Below are 12,058 nucleotides of genomic sequence, written 5' to 3'. Positions count from 1 at the left end.
CGGGGTCATCTGACCCCGGTGCTCTTTCCTGCCAAGGCAGGGGGTCGGACTAGATGATCTACCTAGGTCCCTTCCGACTCTAGCTACTATGATACTATGATTATTCCCCAAGTGGAAGACGCACGGTAGGATGGACTCTTGGTTGGTCGCGCAGTTGCATCTGGACCAGTGGGTGTAACGTGGATCATTAAAGACAGTTGGATGGAGGTAAAGGTATATTTGCCTGTGTTTTTCCTGACTGCCCAAATCAGCTGTGATGGCGTGCCGAAATGCTCCAAGCTATATAATGCCCCACAGCCACGTTATAACCAGGTAGCAGGTGTGTTTCTGCCCACAGATCATAATGTATGAGCCAGCTTTCCAATGCCTGCTCTTTTAAAGCCCAAAGCAAATTTCCTACTGACTTCAGTGGGGACAGGGCCCGTTCCAAACTATTCAGACTGAAAGAGTTGGAGGCAGGATTTTCAGTGTGCTTGGGCACTTCTAATGAAAAGCCCACCCTCAACTACCATAAAAAATGGTCGATTGGATGCAGGTGGCTAAATGTCAAGGAGAAAGGTTTATGTGGCCCCTTAAGTTTGTCGAAATTGCCTGATGTTGAATACTGCACAGCCAGTACCCCTGGGACCACGGCTGTAATATCAGTGCAGGGAAACAAATGGACCTGGCTATCGCCGTGCAAAATTGATAACTCTGATTAGAAAGAGGAAGCCTGTTTACTGAAGGTCACTGAAGGGAGCGGCTATAAAGCTATTAATGGGAGATCCAAACCATGCAGCATGCAAGAGGAAACAGAAGCAGGGCTGGAAAGACGGCTGTGGGGAGTCGCTCACATTTTGTTTGTGCACTGAGCTCTCTGGGTATATCAAAACCAAACTGCCAGGGGATCTTAAAGCCATTTTTATTGCTGGTGAGGTCATACTTCACTGGCTTGCCTTCACTAATAAAACTTATAGCACAGCACACAGAAATGACCCCCCCCACCCCTTTTTTAATATAAATATATATATATTCTTTCTTTCTCAAAGGGGGAAATGGAGACAGAAAGAAAAAAGCACACGCGATAAATGCCAGCTACGTTGTGTAATGCATTACTGGAAGGCTCTCAGACACAAGGGTGGGAGACATGGTGTACAAGACAGAATAGGAAATATATCCTGTATTCTTTCATATGCTTTGCAGTCATCTCCATCATTATTCTAAGTAATGGTGGGAGTTTGCTGGTTGCCATTAGGGACAGGAGGTGCCTCAAAGGCTTCTGTGTTCTCCAGGACCCTTTCAAGGGGTCTTTGGCTTCCCAAAGCAAAGCCCTAATGAGAGAACATGCTTCATGTAGGAAAATGTCATTCAAGTCCTACTCTTCGCATTGCATAATTAGGTTTATACAGGGCCACAGAGCCATTTTGCAAAGCTGTGTCACTCAGGACCTTTGGCTGCAGCTCAGCTTGCAAAGGTTGGTTCCCGCTAGGGCTTCTGAACCTGGCTTACTCTCTACTGGGTTGCAGGACACTTTGGGAGATGTTCGCAAGTATAGCTCCCAATCGGTGGGATTTCTGAGACTTACTCCCATTTATTCAGGGCTGAATTTAATCCTCTCGCTCTCTCTTCCCTGGAGCCAATCATTGACTTCAACAGGGCTCTGTGCAGCCACGAAGGTCCACTCATGTGCATCCAATTGCAGAATTAGGTCATACAACTAGAAACTTTAATTATGTACATGCTGCCCCTTTAATTAAACGAGTTATGTTGGCCCCATAGACTGTATCATTCGATTAAGAGCACAGGCTCAAGAGAAACCTTTTGTATGGTTGGGTTTTTAAAAGTTGACCTTGCTGCAGGTTGCGTGGCCCCCGCTGTAATGCAGTTCACTGAGGATCAGATTTTGTAGCACACCAGAGGGCACAGAGGCAAGACTAGGGGTAAGGAAATCGTGTTTCAGAGCATTCAAAGCGAAGGCGTTTTGTAAGTCAGAGAGACCGTCGCTCACGTAAGGTGTCTGTGCTTTATTCGCCGATGTGAAAGCAGTTAGTTTGTTGGTTCCTCTCTGTTTTAGTCACTGAGCTGGTTGAGCATCTCCTGGCTGGAGGACCCCATTCATCAGTCCCAACCCTTTGGGTCCAGTATACTTTAAGCGTTCAGAGCTGAGGTTTTACCATTGGCTTGACTTCTCCAGCCACCGTGTGAATGTCTCTTGGCCAGCCTACATCCGGTGAATTGAGACCTGCTCATCCAGCTGCCCGGTCCCTCCGACTCTTCTCTGGCACTGAAGCAAATGGGGTTGTCAGATGTGAATCGGGGCAGCATCAGCCCAGTGCACTTATAATGTAGGATGTCTACCCTTGTGAGATGGGACCTTCTTCCGTGTTGGCATCACTCTTTCCTTCCCTTCATCTCGGATGTACTCCATCCATGCTGCACCACTAGGACCTGATCCAAAGTCTCTGCCCGTGGAGTTGAATTACCTTTGGATCAAGCTCTTAGCTGTATTACTGGGGTCAGTCAGTCCTTTGCTGTCATTTCTCAGTCATTTTTTGCAAACAGAGCGCACGTTTGTAGACAGGCCGGTAGCTTAATGGACTCTGGAAAGCCATGCTGTGATTGTAGCACAGGGCCAGCGCAGTGCTGCTCCATGCTGGGAGCTCCCTGGGCAGTCACTAGCAATATCACACGCATTCAGAGGCTCCTCTCCAAGATACCTGCAGCAAAATGCTCTGGAGAAATATAAAAACAGTCACCTCATTGGGGCTGGCAGTCGAACCGGGGAGGGCTCGTGGCGGGCTCTTATGCTAGGGGCGCAAACAGAGCAGCAGGGCACCTCTCTGGTGGTCGGGAGGGGGCCTGGTAGAGGCACGTCAATTGGGCTATGTTTGGGACCGAGCGTGCTGGGCCCCCGAAAGCTGCCAGCCTTGTCACAGCATGGAGGCGTGTGTGTGTAGGGGTAGGAGGGGGCTTTAAAAGAAAGACCTGACCCAATAAATGTTGCATTTTGGGACACGGATAGACCATTTTAAGGTGGGGGCAGGTAGATGAACTAGTTGCCAAGACACATCGCTAGGCCTGTTGCAACTGTTCCACTTGTGCACTTCTATCTCGTGTAAACTGGGGTAACTAAACCCTGTGAGTTGCCTCTGCAATGTTCGCTTGGCATTCGTGTAGAGCAGAGAGATGAAACAGATTCAGCTGAACTGCACTAAACTTTTTAAAGCAGCATAGCTGCTCCTTTGTCCATGGCCCCAGTTTCTAGCTAACCAGAAAGACCGCCCCGTTGTGCAGCATTTAGTACTCTTCTGAGTGTGCCTCTTTCACACCACTGTGGCTTTCACAATGAGGGCCAGGCTTTAGCTACTGAAGTAGACTAACATGATACTGGTGCAAAGGGGTCTTATGCCCTTTACCCTGCATAAGATGAGCTAAACCAATATAAGTGGTAACTAAGCGGCAGCATCTTCGACACCTGCTTTGGAAAACGTGGTGTATCGAGGAAGCCTTAACCCTGGGTGCTGTTTTGCTTTCTCTCTCATGCAGGCCCTATTAGCAGCATTTTAGTGAATCGTTTTGGCAGCCGGCCGGTGGTTATATTCGGAGGTCTGCTGTGTGGAATAGGGATGGTTTCAGCGTCGTTCTGCACCAGCATCATGCAGCTCTACATCTGCGTGGGACTCATGTCAGGTAAGCTGGGACGGGAAGCTTTTTCTTTTCACTTGTCCTTTGGGATTGACCTTTTTAGGTAAGTCCCTTCCACGCCCCTGGGAGGCACGGAGGCCTGTGGGTTGCTTTCCTGTCTTGTGTCAACCTGCTGAAGTCAGTTAGGACTAGACCCCCGTGAATGGCATTTACAGTGCTTTCAGGATCAGCCCTAAGTTTTTTGATCCCTGGATTTCTGGCTTACTTGGGGCTGATTTAACATGCAATGTGTTCTTTGTAGATGGACGTCCCCCTCCTGAGACAGTAGTGAGGATAGCTCTTAGTGCCCTTCGCTCTCACGACAGCCAGTGGGGACTTAGTGTTCGTGGTAGAGCAGCCCCTTAAAAACAAGTCCACCTGGGACGATTTTCAAGTTCATGCCAAATGTAGCTTTGTTCTTGCAACTGTTTCCTCAGTTTATATGGGATTGGGGAGTATTTGGTGATACTTTATCAAAATGCTGGGTAAAAACTGTCATTTGCCCAGGATCCCGTGTCATAGGAGATGTGGGAAAAATGGGTGGAAATCAGGAATTCTTTGCATTAACTTTGCCTTTCCACGCAAGTCCCTTTTGCTCCCTCTGCAGATGTTTAAGATTCACTGTAAATTGCTTTGTAAGTCTCTCTTCCCTTACCGTAATGTTACCAAGGGTGCTTTGTGCTGGCATACCTGCAGAGCGTCTTACTTGGCACTGCTTGTTTTTAGCCAGAAGTTGGCTGTTGATCTGGATGGTAGGTGGATTGGATGTTGGGGGCATGTGTGTTTCTCTGGGGACAAGTAGCAGCGCCGTTGCTACTTGTCCCCGGGGATCATCCATGCTGCACATGCTCTGGTGCACAGCATGTTTCCCCAGGTGGGGTAGGGGAGCACAGTTGCTGGCCCCAGCAGCCTTATCTGGGCTAATGGGGACCTCCAGGAGCTACAGCCCCACTTTGTTTAGGCATGGTTTTTTTGACTCTGGGTTAAAAAACCCCTGGTTCTGCAAAGTAGCAGCACGGGGAACACTTGCATGTGCTGTGTGTGGCATGTGGTGCCACAGACCACATGTTCACGCACATCTGGACATGCCCCGGGAGTACACATCATCTCCTGCCTTTTTCTGCCTACGTTGCCCTCTCCACAGGGAGCTGGGTTGCAAGGTGGACTCGTTACAAGCCAATTGAGTGTCTTAAATGAGCAAAGATAAAGAAGAGGAAGACACCCACATGCCTGTGCACAGGCAGGGAGCCCAGCCGGAGAGCAGTGGCTCCAGGAGAGCAGCAGATTTCTTGGGTGAATGAATTGGGTTGCAAACATTTGCTGCCGTGCTTCCCTACACCAGGGCTGCCTCCCTCAGTGTGGGTTGTGGTTATAAAGGGCCCCTTCGCATCTCTTTGGCACTTGTTCTTTGTATTTCCCAAGCTGTCCTACTTACTGTGCCATTGATGTCCACTAAGGGCCTGCAATCATCACTGAGGAAGCAATGGCTTCTTTGAAGGGAGTCCAGAAACCTCACACCCTCCTCGCAGTGGTGACGTAGCCCCTGCCAAACTTGTTTTGCATCATTGCCTTCCAAGCAGATGCCTACTAGGGAAGCTAAAGGAGTCTTTGAAGTCAGGGTAGCGGCGATAGAAGACAAACCCTTTGCTGTGGGATGCAGAAGTATTTCACACTGCTCTTCAGTGAAAAGAAGTGCGACTTCACATGGGACTGGCTAATGCTAAGCAGTCTTCTTGAGTCAGGACCTTCTTGAGTCAGGACCTACAGTAGCTCAGACCAGACCTTGCCTGGTAGCCTGTCTCTGACAACAGTTAGCACCAGCTGATTGACAAAAAGGCACTATGCTCCCTATTATGAACGGTCAAAGAGAGCTTTTCCTGGGGGAACTTTCTCCCGTGGCTTATAATTATTTATTGCACGTATTGTGTTAACACCAGAAGGCCCAATGGGCATAGGTCCTTTTGAAAGCCCTGCTCACTAGGCCCCCATGCACGTTTTTAGGCACCTAGATAAGTACTTCTAAAATGCTGTCGGTTGCCCGAAAGAGTCAACAGGATGAACTGTGCATCAGGAAGAGACATATGTAACCGTGCTGGCAATGAAAAATGACATAGCCGGAAATTTCCTTTAAAGATCCCTCTGTACCGATGACTGCAAAAGAGGGGGGGTATCTGATAGCAGACGGGGCTGCTTGCTTGTTGAGTAACTGCTGATATCACAAGTTAAACCACCGCACATAGACAAGGCCTAGTGACCCTAGCACCTAACTTCTTAGGCCTGGGGGAACATCAGAGTAAAGAAAATGCTTATCACGCGGCTAAATTGCTTGATGCTCTTAATTAGGCTTGAAGAGCTTTTTCTCCTGGTTTGGTCCGATTTGACATGGGAGCATTCAAGGGCAATTATAAAACCAGGCCCTTGAGATCACGTGCCTGAGGAAACATTACGGTAAGGGAAGAGAGACTTACAAAGCAATTTACAGTGAATCTTAAACAACCTGGAAAGATTGCACTTCTGTGAGTCTCCTGCTTCGTATACTGAGAGGGAGACGCACTCTGGCTTAGGAGAGCGTGCCCTGTTTAATTCCCAGGGATAGAGTTAAAATGAGAGACTCGGCAGTAAAAAGACCTCTGCTACTGTTCTCCGCCTTTGGCATGCTAATCAGACGGGGAGGCTATCACCACGAATGTGTCTCTTTCTGCTGGAGAGATTAGACACACCGTTCTCAATTGCTATCTCGATTAGGCTATGTCTTTTTTTCCATTTGTATGTAGATCAGTTGCAAAGTTATGCGGTAGGTCGGGAGCAGGAAAGGAGCGCTGTGGTCGGGAAGGCTGTATGAAATGCCGCTGTCTGCGTAGGACGTAAAGCCAAAATCTTCACTCTCCCTCCCTTGGGGGCTCGCTTATTTTCCCATAGCACTGACAAGCGAGTTAGCTGGGCAGTGTGCATCCTACTCTAATCAAATGCTGGCTTAGATGCGCACAAGCAGTTCAACTTTAACCCCCTAATAGTATCAGCTGCATAGGGGTGCATCCTTCATTTCCTTTCTTGCAATGGCTTCTGTGGCTCCCCACAACGATGCAAGGTCTCTGGGAGCAGATCCCGTTCGAGGGGTATGGGAACCCTTTTCTAGTGACATCACACTAACAAAAGAATAGATATAAATATTTCAGGGTAAGATTAGCCAAATCTGAAAGTAATTTAAACGCCCTGTCTCTTGGTGTGGAACTGTGAGAGCCCAATTAGCTGGAAGAAACTGAAGTTATTTTAAACCAGGATGCGTGTCGCTGTCAAATTGGCATTCAGCTAGCAAAGTTGTTGGTTAAATGGATAGTTGGCTTCCAGTGTAATTTTCCTTCTCATTAAAGTGATTGTTGATCCTCATGGAAAACCCTGAGTTTAAATGAACATTAAGCTTCTGGATTTACCTGACTGAGTTGGAGTTAAACCTGACTCTAACGCACCGCGGTGAGCAAATCTTTCAATGAGGGGAAATTACCCCATTGCTTTGGGCCAGCCTGAGGCCCTTCTGCTCTTTAGCTCCTGTTTTATTTACAGCAGACGGCTGGTCCTACGGTATCACTGGATTATCTACCACCAGCAGCTCAAATTAACAATCATATGTCAAATCTATGTCTGAATTTCCCATCAGCCACATCATTTTATAAGATGTCTTTTTAAAAATATTTGGCTCTTTTTTTTAAACTGTCTGTTCAGGATTGGCCTGGGGAATTATCAACACTACGTTGATTATTATTATCCTGTAGGTGGAATTAGAGTTGCCCTGTGCCATCTAATATTTGTTCTATATCAGTTATTAACAATAGCTTTTCTTAATTAACTTGAAGGGTCTTGACCTTCTTATTTTATTCTGTAAAGCCATATGCCTAACTGGGCACTGCAAGTTAAACAAACTAATTATATGGACTAATGAACTGAAAAAAAATCAGCATGACTCTATTTTCTGGATTACCATTTTCCAGAATGCTCCATTCAAGGATTAACTTTCAATTTTGTTTCAGCGCGGATTATTCACTAATGAAGCGATAAGGTAGAAGATGTATTCTCTAGTCTTTAAATGTAGCTTTTAGACTGATATACAATATTAACAATTTTATTTTGTAACAGGAATCAGCATGCAGACTCTTTTTTTTTTATAAAGCTCTTTTAAAGAGGAGCAGATTCTTTATAGGTATCTTAAAGAACCTGGGAATACTCAAACCATCACAAAGTTAAACATTTAACACCTGTTGTTTCAGGAAATACCTTTGAGCTCATGCAGTAGGGATGTAAGGGGTAGTTAGCTAGCCAGCTTACTTACGGAAATGTATAGCACTATTCATAATTTTAAATACAGCAAAAAGTGATTTTAATTTAAAAATGCTTGCAAGATCATTCTAACTTCGATTCCTTCTGAGAACTGCAGTGAATGCCACTTTTGCACTTGTACACTTGACCTTTCAGTTGTTTTAATCTCTTGTTTCTAACCCCAGTTCCTCACACCAGTATGCTAACAGTCAACGGGAGGGCTGTTATTGCACCTATTCAACCCAAGGTCTATTGTTTTCTTTTAGAGCTTGCATGGATATCGTTGCCCACATGGTTGGGAGATTTGCCTTGGCTATCTATGTGAGCATGATCTCTTCGTGATTATTGCTATATGAACAATAGTAACACCAGCCTTGAGATTTTGAAGTTCACTTCATGTCATTCCATCCCTTGCATGCAAAGGGGCAGGTCTGAAGAGCTCACTAGGGACTCAGACCCAGCCACCATCCATCCATTGGAAATACTGGCAGCCTGGCTTTGTATCACGGTTTTTCCTCTCTGTTTCAGGATTCGGCCTTGCTCTCAACCTCCAGCCCTCAGTGATAATCATTGGGAAATACTTTCTAAAGAGAAGACCAATTGCCAACGGCCTTGCCATGGCAGGAAGCCCTGTCATGCTTTGTACCCTCGCCCCTTTGAACCAGTTCCTTTTTGACAATTTTGGATGGAGGGGCAGCTTTTTAATCCTTGGGGCAATTTTACTGAACTGCTGCGTGGCAGGGGCTCTCTTCAGGCCCATTGGCCACGCAACTGGCCCCATTCAAAAAGAAGCCAACAAGGAAGTAAAGGAGACTGCCAAAGCTGTTGGCTTTTTGGCTGCAACAGAAGAGGAGGAAGACAAACAGTGCTGTGCAAAATTTAACCAGTACCTGGATTGTTCCCTCTTCAAGCACAGAGGGTTCCTGATATACCTGGTTGGAAACGTCCTCATGTTTCTGGGTTTTTTTGCCCCAATTGTGTTTTTGGCACCATATGCCAAGCACATGGGCATTGATGAATACTCAGCAGCCTTCCTCCTCTCTATTCTTGCTATAGTCGATATGATTGCCAGGCCCACAACTGGCCTCATTGCAAACAGTAAATGGGTGAGACCAAAGATCCAGTATTTTTTCAGCTTTTCCATTGCTTTTAATGGTGCCTGCCACCTTTTGTGCCCCTTAGCGTCGGACTATGCAGGGCTTGTCATATACTCTGTCTTTTTTGGCTTGGCATTCGGTATGGTTTGTGCCATGCTCTTTGAAACGCTCATGGACCTTGTTGGAGCTGTGCGGTTCACAAGCGCCGTTGGACTTGTAACTATTGCAGAGTGTTGCACCATACTACTAGGACCACCAGTTGGAGGTAAGCGAGATACCTTGCTCTAGCTCGTAGGCTTGTATTGTGATAGATTAGAGTTTGCAGAGTGGCTTTTCTCTACCTCAGCCCTGTGTTTTTGTTCTACTTGTGATTGTGATTTCTTACTGTGGGCATTATTCCACCTGAAGCCAACAGGTTTGCATGTACCCTGGAAGCATAAGGCAGCCTGGGTCTTTTCAAACACTTCCTATACAGTGGGACCCAGCTGCTGAATGCTTAATGCCACAATTCAGCAGAGCATATAAGTACACACTTAATTTTAAACATGCTGCTAATCCAAGGAAATCCCTTTGCTGAACTGAGCGCCTGGGTCTTAACTGATGCTGCTTCTTTGTCTTGAAAATGAGCATAGATCCAGTAAGCTGCCAGTCTGAATGCTTTCATTTCCTACGCAGCCAAACTTAAAGTGCCAAGAAAGTAACTCGGCGCGATTCTGTTTATGGATTTCCATCCTCCTTGCTTGCCCCGTAGAGCCTGTAAAGTCCGTGCTGAAAATAAGACTTTGATGCAGGGTGTTTCAAATAGGTTTGATATGTTAGTCCCATTCTTTACTAGCATGTTTTAGAGCAAAAAAATCCCAAACTAACAGAATGGGGCACATCTCTGACAGCGAATTGGAGGCTTGTGTTATTCTTTTCTTTGGCAAATGCTTATACAGGAAAAATGCACTGTTGGTCTGGTATTATCTCTAAGCAGCAGGCAGTTCAGAACAGGATCCTCCTGTAAATGTCCTAGCTTGCTACAGTTACTGCACAGAAAACAAGATGGTTTTCCTGTTTGGGATCCAGAGACCTACTGAAGACGTCCAAGTGCCAGACAGATAGAGAGAAGAATGCCCCCCATGGACCAGCGGCTCCCCAGATACCGCTTGTCTTCTCTAAACAAAAATACAACAAGTGGTAGTACCGTCTTGAAGTGGATGATACCTGAAATGCACCAGTGGGGAGTCTATGCAGCATTTCTGTGAATGGAAAAGAGCTTTTGGAAAGGGCTTGGATGTGTCCTACCGCCTTCGGAGCCAGCATCAGACTGCTGTCTGCTATGAGAGAGACTCTATTAATAGAGGGATAACTCAAAAGAAATCAAAAGGAGCCTTAGCCTGTCAAGGACCCTTTGTCATGGCTGGCTAAAAGCAGGTCAGCTGTGCTAGCAAAACATTGCACTGGTGTGAAAAGATTAGACCCCTTTAATTGACATGACTGTGGAGGCAAGCTCTCCCTTCCCCACCTGAACAGCTGGGCCGGACAGAAGAGAGCGACTGCCAGTTTGACGGGTCTTTTGGGGAGGTGGCACACAAAGACAACCCTACCTCACGTCTCCACTAAATGTCACTGCGGCCCTAGCTTTGCAGAGCAGAGTTGTGATGGGGCAGTAGCTCTGTAATACGACTGAGGTCCCCATGAGTCCATAGGTGACATCCAGGGGTGCTTGTACATGTCATGGGGGTTTAATCCCCAAGGTTTTATCCTATGCCCCCTAAATTGAAATGATGGGGCGCAGAATAAAACCCTGAGGATTAAATCATTTCAATTTTCCTGGCATGTTATGGCACTAGGCCCAAGCCCTTTTTTTTGTTGTTGTTGGAGCTGGAGCCTGCCCGGCCAGGCTTCCAGGACCCTGTGCACCATCCCTGCCACCTTCTCCAGGCCCTGGCACAGCCAGCCACCCTCCTGCTGCCCCCCTGCACTGTCCCAGTGCAGCCCAGCCCGTCCCAGGTGGCGGGAAGGCAACGGCGACAGTGCATGGGGTGCTGGAAGAGTTGAATTGGGCTCAGTGCTGTCTCTGAGCTGGGGCAGCACCTGGCCTGGGCATCCCCAGGGTGTGCCGCCACTGCAGAGGGAAGGACCGGGGGCTCCCACAGCTCATGGGCCGCTCAGCCCACCAGCAGCTTGCCCCATGACCTCTGGCAGGCTCTGCTGAAAAAATAAAAGGATTGGGCCCCTCACTGCTTCTGGCGAGGGGCCAGGTCTTTTTCTTTTTCGTTTTTCATCATATCCTGCCCACCTCTCCGGCAGCCAGTGGGGCAAGCTGCCAGCAGGCTGAGCGGCCCCTGAGCTGCAGGAGACCCCGGTCCTTCTCTCCGCAACAGAGGTGGTGTCTCCCAGGGCTGCCCAGGCAGGCTGCTAGCAGGCCAGGTACTGCCCCAGCTCAGAGTTGGGGAAGAGTTGGATCAGGCTAGGTGCTGCCTCTGAGCTGGGTCAGCCCCTGGCCCACTAGGAGCCTGCCCAGGGGTACTGCTGCCATGGAGGGAAGGACCGGGGCTGCTCAACCTACCGGCAGCTTGCCCCCTAGCCATGGGAGAGGCAGGAGGCTTCACCAAAAAACATGAAAAAAAGGGATCAGACCCCTCACCACTTCTGCAGAGCCTGCCTCCCTCTTCCATGGCTGGGTGGGCAAGCTGACAGCTGCATCGTTGCGATTTGCCAAGTTGCAAACTCATTTAAAACCCCCCGAAGTCCTGCATGTGTACACGGTGACGCCATTAAGCCACACTAACATGTACATGTGAGGAAAATGTCACTTTATGGCGTTGCGTGTACAAGCACCCAAACTGGCTGGCACATCCATTCTGAGGGGATAGAAGAGGGCGAGGAGACTGGGGAGAAGAGTCAGCAACATCACCTGCGTGCACGGCAGCGTAGTGGTCTGCTGCAAATGCCCTTAACCTTCTGTGCAGCCTACTACAGCATCAGCATTTAAGCAGGCT

The 12,058-nt window shown here is 47.8% G+C and overlaps 1 protein-coding gene across 4 annotated transcripts in view; it reads left to right on the top strand.

The window, feature by feature from the left end:
* The window catches only part of LOC109311193 (monocarboxylate transporter 2-like), a 47,208-nt gene that overhangs the window by 32,583 nt on the left and 2,567 nt on the right, over positions 1-12,058 (top strand). For all 4 annotated transcript variants that reach the window (XM_019536685.1, XM_019536686.1, XM_019536687.1 and 1 more), the window contains exons 3-4: positions 3,526-3,669; positions 8,503-9,336. In XM_019536685.1, the coding sequence (XP_019392230.1) occupies positions 3,526-3,669; positions 8,503-9,336 (978 nt within the window). The remainder of the gene's footprint in view (positions 1-3,525; positions 3,670-8,502; positions 9,337-12,058) is intronic.

This window comes from Crocodylus porosus, unplaced genomic scaffold (genome assembly GCF_001723895.1).
Source record: "Crocodylus porosus isolate Cpor-Errol unplaced genomic scaffold, CroPor_comp1, whole genome shotgun sequence".
NCBI lineage: Eukaryota > Metazoa > Chordata > Crocodylia > Crocodylidae > Crocodylus > Crocodylus porosus.
This window is presented reverse-complemented; position numbering and strand designations above follow the sequence as displayed.